General features: G+C 48.9%; 1 protein-coding gene across 1 annotated transcript in view; it reads right to left on the minus strand.

Annotated features, from left to right (window-relative positions):
- Positions 1-241: 241 nt before the first annotated feature.
- Positions 242-16376, minus strand: part of LOC104514546 (receptor tyrosine-protein kinase erbB-4) — a 98810-nt gene continuing 82675 nt past the window's right edge. The window contains exons 7-8 of the mRNA XM_010158266.1: positions 4304-4595; positions 242-1890 (exon numbers count right to left, since the gene is read on the minus strand). Of these exons, the coding sequence (XP_010156568.1) occupies positions 1454-1890; positions 4304-4595 (729 nt within the window). The 3' untranslated portion in view covers positions 242-1453. The remainder of the gene's footprint in view (positions 1891-4303; positions 4596-16376) is intronic.

Genomic DNA, 16376 nt, shown 5'->3' on the forward strand with positions numbered 1-16376 from the left:
CGCACTGCGCTGCGAGCCAGAGCAAGACATCTGCCTTCTCCGGTCCCCGGCAGGGCTTGCTCTGCTGTCCTTCACGTGGCAGCAGGGAGAGCTGGTTGCTCTGTCACTGTGTTCTCTGATCCAACGGCCTCTCAGAACTGGTAGACAAAGTTCCAAAGACTTGATTTGCTTCATTTTGGCATTTCCACAGTCATCCTTTACATATAATTACTATTTTTTTTTTTTAAATTTAAAATTATTATTTTGCATTATGCTGGTCACTTCCATATTGCTTCATTCAAAATCCAGAAAACAGTTCAAATGAAATCAGAGCTTAAGTGCAAACTAACCTTCCAGTGAACCGCTACGTGCGTTTTCGCCAGTCCAGTGTCTGTTTTCCAGTTTAAAGGACCCTTCCCACCACCACCCCAGAGAACACCAGCAGACTTCATGACCCATCTCAAGCTCTCCAGTTCTCCACCTTGTCCTCAGTGTTGCCTGACAGCATCCCCAGTTCCCGCCGTGATCGCCAAGGACAAAGAGGGAAGAATTTGTTGGGGTCTTCTTGTCTGTGCAGTCGGCAGGTATAAAACTGGGAGGCAAAGCTTTTTTCTTTTGCATACAACTCTTGGTTTCTTGGCCTGTCTTTTAGCTTCGAAAAGAACATGGTGGAGGCGTGGTTCTGTTACTCTCTTCCCAAAGGGCTGCTGTGTTTGAAGTGTCTGTCACGTTGGCACACATACGGAAATGGTGGTGTCATGTACCAGTGCCCAGCTGGAGTCTCTGCGGTTAGGAATTGGCACAAAATCACGGTGTGGCTCAGAAAAAGGGTTTAGCCGGCTGTGAGAGTCACATCATCTTTTCTTGGAAAGCCACGGCGAAGATCTGAATGATTATGAAAAGCCAGGTTAGCCATTTTCAGTTGCTGGGATAGAAAGTGTTAGAGAAAGAAATTGGATTCTCAATCTCAATTACTATGCTATCACACATGATATAAAAATTGTCCATTTTTCCCCCTAATGGAAACTGCATTGAGATTTCCAGGAATGCTGTACAGCCTCTCGCCACTTCCTGCTGCAACAAACCGCCTCTCTGCGGCTTCCCTACAGAGTCTGGGTTGAATCAGAGCACCAGCTCGACAGCAGGCAACACCGCCACTGGCCTTTACCGGTACTGTCTGGCTTCTCTGACCGTCCGACCCTCCGGATCCGCGGGAAGTGAGAAACGCCAGGTTGTACGTGCCTTCTTTCAGTCTCTTTCCTTCCTTCCTTCCAGGTTCCCGACCCAATCTGCAAACAGCTCCAAGACATTCTTTCACTTGGAAATATCAAAAATGAGTGAACTGGCAAGAAGAGGAAGCTCGTGGGAGAAAGAAAGGGAGGGAGGGAGGGGAGACAGAGAAAAGAAGAGCGAGAGAGAAAGAGTGAGGCAGCTAGGAAGGGGTTGCCTTTCTACTTCCGTAAGACCGCGGTCACTACACCACTGTATTCCGGTGTCTGTAGGGCGGCGGGGGCAGCACAGTGCCGGGCTTCAGGGAGAACTCGGAGAGGTATTCAGGATTCTCTGCCACAATGGGCCGGATCCGTCCATTCTGTTTGTAAAAGTATTTTGTGCTGTACTCTTGCAGGTAGTCCGGGTGCTGGAGGGTGCTTCGCGGGGGCAGGCTGTGATTCCAGTAGTCTGGGTTGTCAAAGGCCTTCTTGGCTTTCTCCGGCAAATTGTTCTTCAGGTACTCAGCGTTTTCCAAGGTGTTTGCAAAAGTGTTGAGGTACAATGGCTCGTTCACGTACTCATCCTCTGCTTTGGGCTGCCCGTTCGGAGCGTTGTGATACTCTGGGTTGTCCACAGCTTGGAGATCTCCATTCTTTCGTCGGGAAACAAATGGGTTCTCTTCCACTGGGTTTAGGTAATCTAAGGGAAAAGGTAAAATAAATCAGCAAAGAGAGGGAGGAGCCCATCCCTGTAGCAAGCACGATGTGTGCGTTGCCTCCAGGCTGTACCAGGAGCGGTACTTGGGCTCACGCATCCTTCCACCCCAGCTACTCATTCCAGCAAACCGCATGCCTGGTTTGATCCCAAACCTCCTCTCAGTCTGGCCCACAGGGCCAAACATGCCGAGTGACTTCTGCCTCTGCTGCTGACCCCCTCGGCAACCTTGGACGTATCCGTTAAACCCTCTGCTCCACAGTCCCTCCGTCCAGAAAGCAGCTCCGCAAAAATCTTAGTTAAGCCTCTCTGCACAAAAGCCGTCCCCAAGGGCTAACTTCTAAGACAGCTTGATTTCTAACAGAACAATTTCCCTGATTAAAAACCTGCCATCCCTGAAGGACACAGGGCCTCAAAGCATTATGGACAAAATGATTCAAATGAGCCCTGGAAAGTGTACAAGAGTCTTACTCCAAAACACAACTTGGAGCAGGTTACAGTGGCTTCAACTCGCTTTCTGTGGATTAACAAAACTGTAGCTGAATTGCAGAAAGGTTTTAAGGCACATGGAGCTTGCATGGAAAAGGGAAGGGAAACATAAAGAGAGCGGCTGTCCGAGGTTAAAAACAGGCTCAGTGAGCTCCCTCCCACGGGAACAGCCAGGAGACCACGGAGCAATGGATTCGCTGGGCGTCCTGTCCAGCCCTGCGCTGGGCAGAACACAAAGCCCACTGGCCGGGGCAGGAAGGAGGCTGCTGACACTGCAAGGGCAAAGGACACGGCTTGGCAGTGGGCTGGGGATGAAAGGAACTGGGGGTGGGACCCTGCAGCAAGACAGTCAAAAGCATCCAGTCCTTTCGAGGCTGGAAACCATCGGCTCAAACCCACTTCTAGTATTCTATTATTCATCGTTATATTATGTTTGGGCTATGCTATGTCGTATCATGTTATTCTGTCTGCCTTTCATCGCACAGGCTAAAGGTTCCCTGCAAAACAGGGTCTCCAAGCCAGTGCCATGAGCGAGGGCCGACCCCTCAGCCTGCCTGTGCCGTGCAGGGATGCTGACCCAAGACCTCCACCTCCAGCAGCGTGGGCTCCGGACACCTGCACACGGAGTGCTGCTCGCCAGGGAACAGGCCCCACAGCCAGAGCGTGGCCGTGCTCCTCACTTCAACTCTGGTTTCATCCAGGAAGGGGACCAAACTATTTTCTTGAGCGAAAGCTCAAGACTTGGCCGCAGAGCTAAACCTTTGCGGAATCCGCCAGGTCAAAGAGGCACGTGCGCCCGCACCAAGCGCACGGCGGAAGCCTTCTTCAGGCAACGACAAGTGAGCAGCGCTTTGATCGGAGTGCCCCAGCTGCCAGAGCGCACAGCATCACGGCCACGCTTCGACATCCCCGCACCGGTGAGACGGGCAGGAGGTGCTCTCCCCCGAGCTGCGCTGCCGCAGCCCCAAGGGCTCAGGGAGCACGGGCGAAGCGTTAGGCTCCCGCAGAACTCGGAGGGTCCCCAGGGTGAACCCGCACGTGAAGATACGTGTGGGCTCACACTGAAGCGATCTCGCAGCATCAGATCTTCTCCAGTAGGGCCCCGAGTGCCCTACTCCTGACCCATTGCTACTGCCGTGGGTCAAGCCCCAGGACTCCCTCCCTTTTCACAGGTAACATAAAAGTTAGTGGCTTCCAACTTCTGAAGCAAACCTGGCAGTTACTTGGCATTTACATTTGCATTAATTAATTTCTTTAAAGTGAATGCAAAGGTTTGAGAGCAAATTACTAAGAGGCACATCCCCTTACATCTAAATGACTGCATCACTAATTAAAAAGGAAGACACCGAGGATGGCAAAACGGGAAGCGTAGCACTCGGAGCTGGCAGAGGTCTGGGCACACTTCACCTTGCAGTGATGGTCTCTCTGAAGCACACCTTGACCTTCCAACCCTGAACTTCTTCTGGCTATAAAATGCCAACGGTGTGTGTTGGCTCTGTGATATGGTCGACATGACATTTACCAAGCACAACGCCAGGAAGATAAAGAGGATCAATAAACAAAGCGAAGCAGAGACTACGGCTGGCCAAAGGTAGAATCCTTTCTTGGAAAGAGCTGAGGATTTATGTTTGGATAAGGAGGAGGTTTGGGTTTTTTCATTCCTCTCTCTTGTTAATTCCCAGAAAGACAAGTTAAAGGGGGAATTACCAAACTTTACATTTTGGCACACTGGAGTTTTCTAAGTAGCAAATTAAAACGAATCCCCACGCAAAGAAATATTAACCAAGTCAGAATGTTTCAACCTCGCTGCATTATTCAATAAAGCCATTTTTGGTGAAAAGCTGCTGTTGTCAAAAAAAGAGAGAAGACAGCTTACAGCAGGAGCTGCTCCGGAAAGACAATTTTTTACCTGTTTTAGGTTTGTCTCGCATCGGCGTCATGTACCCGTCCTCATCCAGCTCTCCCCGGACGACCCGCTCGGGCATGAAGACGGTGGGATCGGCGCTGTACCTCTGGGTGCTGCTGTCCTCTTTTGCCAGGGTTGCCACTTGCTTTCGCAGTGTGCCGTTACAGCAAGTATCCTCAAAGATCTCTGCGGTGGCCCCTTGGGCAGCGGGGGCTTCTGGTATTATGCAGCCGGGAGCTCTGTACGGCATCGGCACTTCCGCAGCGTAGCCACCGTCTCTATACACAAACTGGTTCTGGTGACAAAGGAAAGGCAGGATGAGAAAGGAGGCTCCAAAGGGAGGGGAAGTTCAACAGCAAGTCACCTCTGCGGCTCCTGTGCCTTTCCTGCCAGACTTGCTCATGGATGCGTTTCACCGGGCAGGTGAAGCCTTGTCCACCCTGCAGACTACCGCGTTTCCAGTGCTGCGCGATCGGCAGCAGCACAGGCTCTCTCGTGGAGCGGGGAAGCATCCGTCAGCCCGGCGGTGCTGAGCTGGCTTCCCCTCCCAGCGAGGGAAGCAATCTGGCTGCTCAGGGCTGGAAACGAGGCAGGAAAACTTGCCTAGACGCGTGGAGGTTGGACATACACGGCCACAGGAGGCAAACACGGTATCTCCTCTTCTGCTGCTCTGGCAACCTCCTGATTTCTGAACAAAACCCTTAAGCCTCGTGTTCCACAAAGGGGACTGGGGACAGAGGACACTGTCCTCGCTGAGCTCTGTCTATCCCTGGGGGGGGTGACTTTCAGGGTGTCCCGCAGTGACAATCACACGGTCACCCCGACACTTGCAGTTCCATCAGGCAGTGCGTTTCAGGCTGGTGAACTGTGTTCGGATTGGTACCTCGACTCAGTGGCTCAGCTCAACCTACCATTTTGCTTGTCAGGAGGGGTGTGCTAGGACATTTTGACATCATGACCTATAAATAGGAAGGAAAAATGTACAGATTCATCCGAGCCTGTTACCTAAATGTGTTTTTAAGAACAGCTGGCAGAACCTGGGGTGTTGGTCCATAGAGCTTGCACACGAATCCAGGCTGAGTGTAGAGATCCTGATTATTTGATTGCTAACATACCCACTTCAGTAGCTTTTGGGCCATTTATGTAGGAAAAAGGGGTTTGAAACAAAATATGTAGTGAAGGAAGGAGGAAAACCTGAAGGATGAAGGTTGAATGTGAAATACTTACTCCTGACATAGGGGTGTAGGCAGGAGGAGGGCTGTGTCCAATTTCACTCTAATAGGAAAGAAAAATGGAATGATGGATACGTAGTAAGAGGTCACATGAATGAAACAAGTCACATGAGCTGTATGAGCTAATGGGGAGAAACATGCACATCAGTTAGATTTCCTAACTGAATCCAAAATTGAAAGAATTCAATGAAGGCAAGCGCCTCACCAATGTCAACAAGTTGTGTGCCTCACCGGCCTTAAGGGGGGAGGGCTACTGAGCTCCTCTACGTCCTGCAGACGCCTTGTGTCTGGTTTTTGGAAAGGCAGATCGCACAGAAAGAATGACAGACGGTGCACTCCAGAGGAAATACAGGGCAGGAGAAGTGCAGAAAGCATCTAACTCCAAGCCAAGGCTTCCATTCCCAGGGACAAAGCAGGAGAGGGATAACCAGGAGGGCAGGAGGGTGCGGGGTTGTCATCAGACTGTCACAGTTAGCTTAAGTGTCACAGGAAAAACAGTCCCTGTTGGGCTGTGGCAAACCCAAATAGCATGGCAGCTACTGGAATTCAAGACTCCAGCGTGCCACGGTCCTGCCCCCAACATATACCGCCCTTCTAAAGTTACCTCGGCATCCCAGGCTCAGGGCTTTTACCGAGGTCTAGAGCCCATACATCAAAGTATCCATGCAGGGATCTTCATTTCGACGTTCATTTCCGGAACCCTCTTACACTGAACTGCTGTAGCACCAGCAGCACAGCAGCTGCATTTATACTTCTCACTGCTACTCAAAACCGGTCTGTTTCCCATGGAGGAAATTAAAATAAAACACAAACCCCTTTACTTTTCATGTGTTTTTCTACTGCCAAAGCATTATCTTTGAGATTACAAAGTTCAGTTCTTCACAATTACTTTCTTTCCCATTTTGCTTCAACAGCTTGATCGTATCTCCCTTACGTCCAGGTTGGGGGAAAGAAAAAGTCAGGGTTTGAAAAACGCAGGTCTAAACTTGAGATAAATTAGAAGGAAAAACCCACCGCCTCAGGAAAGAAGTCTGACCTCCCTGAGCCCACTCCGCTTTAGAAGACACCGCATTCATCAAAAGCTGTTTCAATAGCATATCCATACCAAAACACCCCAAATTCCAGACAACACGCATCCTCGCACAGTAAGGACGGACACCCTACAGTCGGTCTTTCCCTTACAAACTTTTTGCCAAACATCCGGATGGAGATGATGGTCACCATCAAATATCTCACTTTATCAAGGAATGTTTTGTGTTTAACCAAAACACCTGCAGCAGGAAAAACCTTGAGCCCAAACTTAAACACCTGTAAAATGCATGTCTGAAGGTCCAAAAATAAGTCCATTTCCTTCCATCTGAAATATCCCCGCAGCAATTTTGTTACTCAGGTCCCGCACCCCGCGTTGAGGTCTAAGTGTGGTGATGAGCCATGGGTAGAGCTACGCTGTTCTCCATCCCCAGGAAGATTCTTCCTTATTTACCCAAGTTATGACTTAAAAAAGCCTCGAGGTTGCAAATTACAGAAGCGCGGGAAAACCTTTTGTAAGCGGAATTGTCTATCTGCACCACCCGTTTGCAAGGTTTGGGCAGGAATCTGTAGACGTTTTTCCCCAGGGAAACTAGGCGCTGGAAGGAAACACAGGAGAGGATCTACCCCACGGTTTCAGTGACTCCCTGCCAGTGAGGGAAGGAGGAGGAAGTGGCAGTCTGGGCAGGCTGCAAAGGAGTCGAGGTTTGCAAGGAAAGTGGTGCTGGAGGAGCTGGCGGCAAGCATGGCCAGGAGCCAGGGAATGGTGGCTTGGGAAGGCCCAGAGGAAAACGGCAGTAAGCGAACTGCGAGCTTCAGGGGGGAGAAAGGGCTGGCACGTTGCAGGAGGCTGAGCAGGAAGGGAGAGATGGCAATAAGACGTCAGTGTGCCAGGGAGCAATGGGAAGCACAAGGACAACAGGTAGGCTGAAAGCACGGCAACAGCAGCTTCTCTAGAGGCTGGAGCTGAACTCGAATCCCCTCTGCTCTCAGGAAATCGGGCTGGAACCAAATGGCCAAATGCCGTGGGTTCATCTGGTGCGGAGGGAGCCAAGCAGCCAGCCCACCCTGGACAAGTGGCAGAGCTCTGCCGGGGGCTCAGCTCCGGGGGCTCAGTGCACAGGGCTGTGCCCCTCCGCCGGGACATGCTTAGGTGATTAGCAACTTTGAAAACATCTGCTCTAGGACGGCCACATCCCCTACCCGTGGGCCTGCTCTGCTTCCCCCTCAGCACAGGAGGCCAAGGCCACCGTCCCATCTTTAGATCTTCCTGGCCGTGACCCTAATGTCTAAATACACCCTACGCAACTGCAACGACATAACAGCAGGCCCTCCTGGGCCCGGCCCCAAGCCACCAGGAGATAATGGACAAGCATTCATGCATTCGTCGCTAGTTTTGCTGACAAGATCCTTCCCAGTGACCTGCCACGGGAACAGGATTTTGTTCATGCCTCCCCTTGAGCTCTGCACTGAACACAGACATCTTGCAACACCCTTAACACAGCACCTTACAGCTTGGCTCTTCTCCAAACCACTGCTGCCTGCACACTTCTTTACTGGTTTTCCCTGTGAGTTAATACCCTGTGGCCACTGTTCCAGAAAAAGGAGGCAAAGAAAACAGCTGTGGTGCCAATTAGCAGGGCTGAAAATGTGATATAATTGTTTAAATGCCTTTAAATTGCCTGCTGGTTGCAATGTGATGTCATCATTTTGTAGGTTTCCAAGTACTGAAAGCTCCAGACAACGCTTACTTGTCAAGACTGTGAGCAGAAAACATGTTTGGACCTTACCATGTAAAATCTAGAGAGCTTCGTTTCTGTATTTTATCCTATTTACTTTTCTGATTATATTTTGGTGGTTGTTGGTTTTGCATCTTAAATATTACCTTGAAAAAACAGACCTGATGGTCCTTTACTGGGAAGATCTAGGGTTTTGAATGTCTGATGCTGAAATTATGACCTGATTGATGAAGATCCCTAGCTCGTTGGGATGGACGGCGACTTCAGAGCCTGGCTGCTCAAAGACCTCACTGCATAAACCTATTGAAAAAGTCTCAACTTGTATACCAGAAAGAAAAAGATTAATCAATAATCACCCCCTTTTGACAGCGTAATATCCATTAGCTCTGGAGGGCACACATCCGGCGACGTTTACACTCTACGCATCCTCCAGAAGGAGCCAAGCCCTTTGAACTGCCCGTGAGCAGCCCTAACCAGAAATGCCCGAGATCTCATTCTTCACACCACACAACTGAATTTTAGGCACGAAGATGAGATCAGGGAGAAAAGATAAAAAACAAGCGAATGTCCCCTAAAGCCTTTTTAGAGGCCCTTTGGTATTAACTACCAGTGACATATCAGCTATTATAGCCACTAACATTTGTGTAAAATGAGCCTTGATAAAAGAGAGGTAAATAACACTTTTGTGAATATTGGCTTGTGTTATTGCTTTCTATTCATTAATTTCATTTTCCAATTCCTTGCTTCTAAAATCTCCCAGAGGTAAATATCTCCTCCTTTATAGCAGGGACATAATATTTTCTGGCTGCATGTTAAACTGTAATGAAATCAAAGCCTTGTTGGGTGCCGCCGCTCGCATTTATGTCGTCGTGTGAATACGCCTCTGCCTTGTCTCTTTTCATCTGAGCCTGCAGCAGGGCACCCAGAGCTCTGTTCTGCCCCCTGCCTGCGCGACAGCCCATCCCACAGCAGCCCTGCGGTGTGGGGCATCCTGGAGGATGCCTACGGCTGCCTGCGCCCACGGCAGGTTGCAGGTGGAGGAAATGCTGAAGGGACTGGGCGATGCGATGCTGCTGTGGGACTGTGGGTGGTACAGGACCATCACCAAACACAAAGAAAACACAACTTTCATTGGCAGCATGTTTGCTCGCTAGCACAGCCTCCCTACGGCCGCAGAGCTGGCTTTCCCTGTCACCCACCAAAACATGCCCACACATACGATACAGTTAATAATTATTACTGTTTCTTGTCCTTAAGCAGCCTGCTAAGCTCATGGGACTGAAACACTTTTCTTTATACACACACACATTTGAACCCACTCTGATACTGCTCCTATCCACAGGAAAACCCAATTCCCTTTCCCTCTCCTCCTCGTACGTGACAAGCCCCAAACCACAAAGGTCCCACCTTCTCGCTGGGATGCACCTCACACCTCCTGTTCAGGGCCGTCTCATGGGCAATGCTTCAGGCACCTCAGGGATAGCTGTTTCGATCAACACTTCTTTGCACCAGTTCAGTCCGGGGCTGTGTGCCCCCCGAAATAACTCACTTTGCCCCCGCCAGAAACTGGTAACCTGATTTGAAACCAAGTCAGTGTCCGGGCTTGACCCACCAAACCACAGCTCCTAACATTCCAGGCTGAGCAGATCCTGCTGGAAGCACCAAGATTTCAGCAGTTCTCTGGGAAGGAGGACAGCTGATTGATGTGAGCGGATCCGAATAATATGTTTGGGATGCTCTGATGGAGCTGCAGGCAGAGCAGACAACACAGAGCTGCCCCACCAGCCCCGAGCAAACTCCAGCTATGTTTCAAGGGAGCAGCCTGGTATTTACAACTGATCTGAACTGAAATTCAAACAGCAAAGACCGCCCCAGGAGAGCAGCCACCTCTGCTCTGCTCAGGAGCAGTCCTGCTTCCCTCTGACCCCAGAGCTAACAGCCTCCTCTGCCCTGCTGCAGAGCGCCCACAGCAAACACGTCGGAGACGAAAGTCAGAGGAAAGAAGAAAGGAGTACCACGAGGTCGCTGGGAAATGCTAAATAGAAACAAAATGCTGTTTGGATAGCGGTAGCTGGAAGGCTTTGCAGGCCTCTGGAGATATCTGGGCCTAGCCCCTGCACGGAGCAGGGCCATATGGAAGGGTAAAGGATTAGACGCCTCCCTGGGCTGTTTCAGCTGAGGCATATGGGTCCCTACTGCTTGCAGGACCTGACGCTGGCATTCCTCATGCTCCCTCTTCTGTTCAGCCGGGGCTCCTGGCCCTAGTGAGGACAGCTCCCTTCCCAATGGGCACTTCCCCGGAGGCCTATGAAGAAAAGCTCCCGTTAGCATCACTGCCAGGTGTCACGGCTCGGCGCTGGGTACGGGTCGTTGCCGGCACCCTGCATCAGTTCAGCACACAGGAACACCATCCCAGCACGCTGGAGGTGTCCGTCCTCTGGAACTGGTTTGGGATACGTGCGTGTGTCCCTTACGTCACCTGTTTCAGGTGCTCAAACAGCGATGTGGCTGAAACAGAACCTGAGCGAACGTAGCAAAACGTTTGTGCGTTTCTGCAGTGAAAGGAAAGAGGAGCCTATTACTCAACCACACCAACAGAAGGTAGGAGTAACATACACCAGTTGTGGACAGTAGCTATGCAACGATTTACAACGCCCTCCGTTCAGCGGCCATAAAGTTCCACTGGGGATCGATGCATTTCTGTTGGGAACGATGAAGTCCCCATCCCTTTTCCAGCGTTACCCTCCCTCAGAATGTGTGTGAGCTTCTTCATGTCGATGGGCACGTACAGACAAGAGCGTGAGCACCATCCTGCGTTAAAGTGTCTGCTCCAGGCTTTGGTGGCTGCACAGTCAAGACACAAAACATCTGCTTTAGACCAGTGAGGGGATAAAAGAAATAGAAGGAACAAGGAAGCAGCCTTTTCTGCACCTCAGTGTTTTCTGGTGGCGGTTTGTCAGAAGAGAGGTAAGACGTGCAGGCAGCCTGAGCTCCAGCTCAGCGCTCCTGGGCTGCCTGCATCACCCGGCTGTGCCAGATCTGGCCCTGGCAGGACGGCGGGTTTAAGCCAACCCTGAACTTGTTCAGCGTCAGTCTAGATGTCTCACTGCTGAAACGGGGTTCAGGCCCGCACCAACTTTCTTCCTAACTTCATTTAGACCTACTATCGCGCAATTTTCTCCCCTAACACCTGTTTTCAGACTCTTAAACTTTTCTAGAGCAGTCCATATGCAGTGGGATGCCCAAATCTGAATACAGCCTTCTGGGAGTAATTTAGTAATTGGACTGTGGGCAGTAAATGGCACACACCACAAACAAAACACGCCTAACAACCTTGGCATGCTGGGATAGGCAACGACGTACCTAAACATTGCGCAGGGTATCTCCTGTGCTGTCACCAGAAGCACCAGACACACCGTGTATTTTCAGTCTAATACTTCACCAAGCAGAGGAGTCAAAGATTACAAGACTACCAGTGAAAATATCCTGTTGAGAGATGCATGATGTGGCCAAGAAACTCAATATCCAGGCATACTGACAGGGAAATGTAGGTGACATGGTTTTCCATAGACTCATCTCCTATACCCGGGTTGGGAATAAAACAATCCTCCTGCTGTATAGCATCAAAAACTCTCCCTGGAAACCCTCCTGTCCTCCAGACCTCAGAAACCTTCGTCCTTCCAACATCAGAACGGCTGGCAAACAGACTTCAGCTGGCACAACGTGGGATTTGATCTAAGCATGACACAAGAATGAAGATGCAAGAGCTCCTTTTCCCTATTATTTTGTATTAATGCCCTGTGAATGTCAGAGAGGAGAGCAGGAGGAGAGGCAGCTTGCATGTGTCTATCTTTCCCTTTCAATCTCTTTTACTCCCATATCAATTCCTGTCACCCATGACTAGCTTTCTGTCACTCCTTTTTTAATACACTCTCCATGACGTTTTCTTCAGTAAATGGCACCTTCTAGCACTGGGACAATTCCCTGCAGTTTGGAAGAGACAACATACTGTTTCCTAGCCGCTCTAACGATTCGCTGGGGGAGAGAAGGGTCAAGGCGCTGCTCCAGCTCGCATTCTGCAGCATCTGTCCAAAACACAGGAGCAGCAGCAGCTCCTGTTCTGTACAAACCTCGAGCTGCAAGCTCCCAAACACGGAAACGATGGGGGAATGGGACCAACACCACAACACGGTCGTGATTTCTGATTGCGACGTGGCAGACAAGAAAAAAAAAACAGGCACAAAAGAAAGTTGATGAGCAAGAGTGGGAGCAGCAGCCCCCTCCTCTGCCGCATGCTGCACTGCCATCTTCCCCGGTCTGTTTTATACAGTAATCAAAGGATATTCTGAGCCTCTCAAAATGCCATCAACCCTCATTGAGAATGAAATAGAGCACATCTCCACTGAAGCCTTTACAGCAGTAATCATTACAGCATGCTGGCCTGAACAGGGAGCTCTTACAGACAAAGATGGGTTTTAAAAATAAAATAAAAAAGCCTTCCTAAAATCTGAATAGAAACTTGATGATAATCTCCCAATTTTATTATGCAAGGGGGAAAAGAAACCCATAATTGTGCACTCTTGGTCTCTTATAGCAAAGAATAGGCTTCTTGATGAAATGCTGAGTTGATTTAGAGCAGGGCTGAGGTTCTGGTGGCAATAACACGCTAAAAGAAATAACCATCCAGCTGATTTGGATAAAATAATCATTTTTTAACATTCTAAATCTAAACTTCATCTGTGCCTCCTCCCACTTCTCCCCACCGCATCTTTTGGAGAGTCTTTTTATAGCTTTGAGAATTCTTTTCCCTCCCCTACCACAGCATTTAATGAGACAAACTCTTTACTCTGGCTAACAAAGGGCATTTTCGGCTGCGTGGATATTTATCCCCCTTGCATGTGTGTTTAGAAAGTACAGTATTGGGCCCGGATGCTCCTTGCGCTGGAAGCATGACCACGGGATCCCGCTGCCGTGGGCACTGTGGACTCACGAGCCCCCGCCGGTGCGGGCAGACAGATGTTTAAATGACAACTGCTTGGAGCCCTGCCAGGTGCATTTCCAAATCACTGCCCCTTGTCTTTTCAGGTGTTTTATTATTTTAGGAAAATCACAAATAGGCTTCCTCCAAAATGGGCATTTTTCACTAACAATTTCTGTTTCAAATCTAGTCAACTGAAGGAAAATTTTCTCCCAGCTCTCATAATTATTTCCTGACTCTTAGTCCACTTTTCCATCTACTGAATTATGTAGAGTTGTTTAGCTTGCTGTTTTCCAAGAATGCCTCATCAGTGCAGTGTAGAAATATTTATTACTTACTCTCTTTATATCTATTGACTTTTTTTCTCTGCAGGAGAGAAAATAAAATGGATCAGCTGTGAGCTCTCTTGACTGTTAACACAGCCAGCAGCTATTCATGGATTAAGCAGATGCTGCCTGATTTTAAACCAGTTTATATGAAAGCTCAATAAATTTACATGTCAAGGTGTGAAGCAATATACGACTACGGTCTCTTCCGCCGATTCCACCGAGCGTTGACCTGCAGTAGGTCTCACCAGGAAGTACTGTGAGCTGGTGATTTGTTATTAAATATATATTAAAGCTGTAGAAACCAAAATGCCATCCAACACTTTTGGGAGGTCTGACTCTAAATCTATATGCCCGAATTCAGGCGCCTGAATATGGCAGCAAACAGCTAACGCATAAAAAAATTCCTGGTTTAAGGCCTATGACCTGCAAAACCATGGGGCAAGAAGTCGGTCCTGAGAATCTACTGAGGCTGAGGAGGGCTTACACCTTGAGAAACCCCACCGATTTCAGCTGGCCTGGTTGCAAAGCAAGAGACTGATCGCCACAAAGCACTTTCAAAGAATTCTCTGTGAAGAGCCCGGCATCATCTATTCTGTTTGAGTCCTCCAAATGAATTTTCTCCCTTTTTCCTCTGGCAAACTTGGCACATTTTAAAAAGGCATTTAAATAGTCACATTCTAAATATATGTATTTTGTCAGCAGCTTTCCTTTTTCATGTAAATTATTAAGACTGAAATACATTTTCATCTGATATATTTTGCATGTTTATTCTTACTATTCATTCACCCCAAGCAATGAAATTTGGCTGACTCTAGTATCAGTCTGGGTTCACCTCCTGCTTTTCATGGTCAAAGACGGCCTCGTGCTATCCACGTTTCCAACAAAGACTAGAAAGACACACGGAAGAATTTCCCAGAAGGTAAAATATTTGTGATGGCTGACTAGACACCACCAAAATGCTGAGAAATGCTGAGCCACTGAGGAGAGCTGCTTAGCGTAAAAGGCAGAGCAGAGCAGACAGGAGCCTCCTACCACCAGGATGTCATTAAACCTTAGGGAAGCAGAAAATGGGAATTTGAGATCTTGAGTGAGAGCTTGGTGGGACTAAATTACCCTAAAGGTTTGATGGCACCGACTGCAGTATCTGGTATGCCGCTGCCTAGACTCGACTCGGAAAATCCACAAAATGTAGTATTGAATGGAAAACGTACAGAATGGATTCTTATAAACTTCCTTAACTAATCAAGCAGCTGCTCAAGAAGCAAGAGAGCTAATATAGAGTTAGTGTCAGCGTAGTCTTCTGAAATGTTATGAAACCCTTTGACACAATGTCTAGTTACTTTACACATTCTGCTGTTCCAGTATCCGAGGTTTCAGGGCAACACTTGCATAGGGAAGTGACAGAGTCTAGTAGAAAGGCAAAAAGAAATGACTACTAAGATTCTCAGGGAGTTTTGGATCATATTTTAAGGAGAAGGAATTAAAGAAATGGGATAGAAATAAATAAAGAAGTCCACAACCTGACAGACTGCAGTAACAAGCATCACATTCAAGGACATTTTTGGTCATAATATCTTTGGGAAGATATTGCAGAAGCAGAGGGGTGGTAAACACCGCAAACAAACCACAAAGGAGGTATCAGTCTTGTCCTTTAACAACAGGGACATACAGATGGTACTGTCCTACTCAGCCCTGTAAGCAGAAGAGATTTCTGCGAGCTGGCAGCTCCTAGCACAAACGAGGGTGCATGGCGGACAGTAACGGGATTCAAACCCTGCCAAAGAGTCGGCGTGAAGCCCCTGGTGCGACTTTGCTACTCGGTGATGTATTTTCCATCCCACCTGATACAATCAAGACAATCTTTCAGGAAGACAAATGGCCCCATCGAGCCTTGATATCTCTCAAACACTTTACCTATTGACTTTAAGAGGAAGTTGTTTTACTTCCCTCAGCCCCACATGTCCAGGAGAAAGCTGGAAAATAGCTGGAGAGCTTGGGCAGGAATGGTTAACTGGCCTTTCTTACCACAAGAAGAAATAGGGCCCTGGAAGGCACCAACTGCTCCTAAAGCCCTGGGCACAAGGAGAATCATGGACAAATCAACGACTCCCTCCTGCTGCCTTCTTTGCTGAGAGGAAAGGATGCTATAACCAACTGTTAGGTGTCCCACCTGCAACAGCAGTACCTCTCCTACCAGCTCAGCAGTGCTGGCACACTGGGAAGTGCCCCTCCAAGGCCTGACTGCCCTCCAAAACCCGTCCTGCCAGCTCTAACTGAAGACAGCGGTACGTACAGTCTCCCACCTTCCAAGTCTGCCGTATTTCAGTATGTAAAGGAGGTTGTATTAGACCTCAGATCCGATCTTCTACCTCTGGAGCGCTGCAGATGTCTAGGAAATTCAGCCTTGTTACTTACAAGGCTAACAAAGGTCACTTAATTCCAGAAGCGATCCCACTGGGTGAATAGTTCCCATTGCCCATGATAAGCTGCGGAAGGAAAGATGCCATGCGCCACACGGATGTGAAACACATCTGAAAATCACTAACGACCGTCTCCTTTGTAATCCTGTCACCTGAAAATGCCTACCTTTCAAATTTAGAAACCAGAATAAATGAATCATAAAGAGAGCCTCTTGCCTGGTTTCTCTCTGGGATAATCTTTTCACACGCAGATGTGTACAGACATTCGGCCACGGAGCACTGCCAGACCCAGTGCCGCACCGGGACTGCTGCACCGGCACAGCAGGCACCACCCAGGGAGCTCAAAACT

This window comes from Eurypyga helias, unplaced genomic scaffold (assembly GCF_000690775.1).
Source record: "Eurypyga helias isolate BGI_N326 unplaced genomic scaffold, ASM69077v1 scaffold2889, whole genome shotgun sequence".
NCBI lineage: Eukaryota > Metazoa > Chordata > Aves > Eurypygiformes > Eurypygidae > Eurypyga > Eurypyga helias.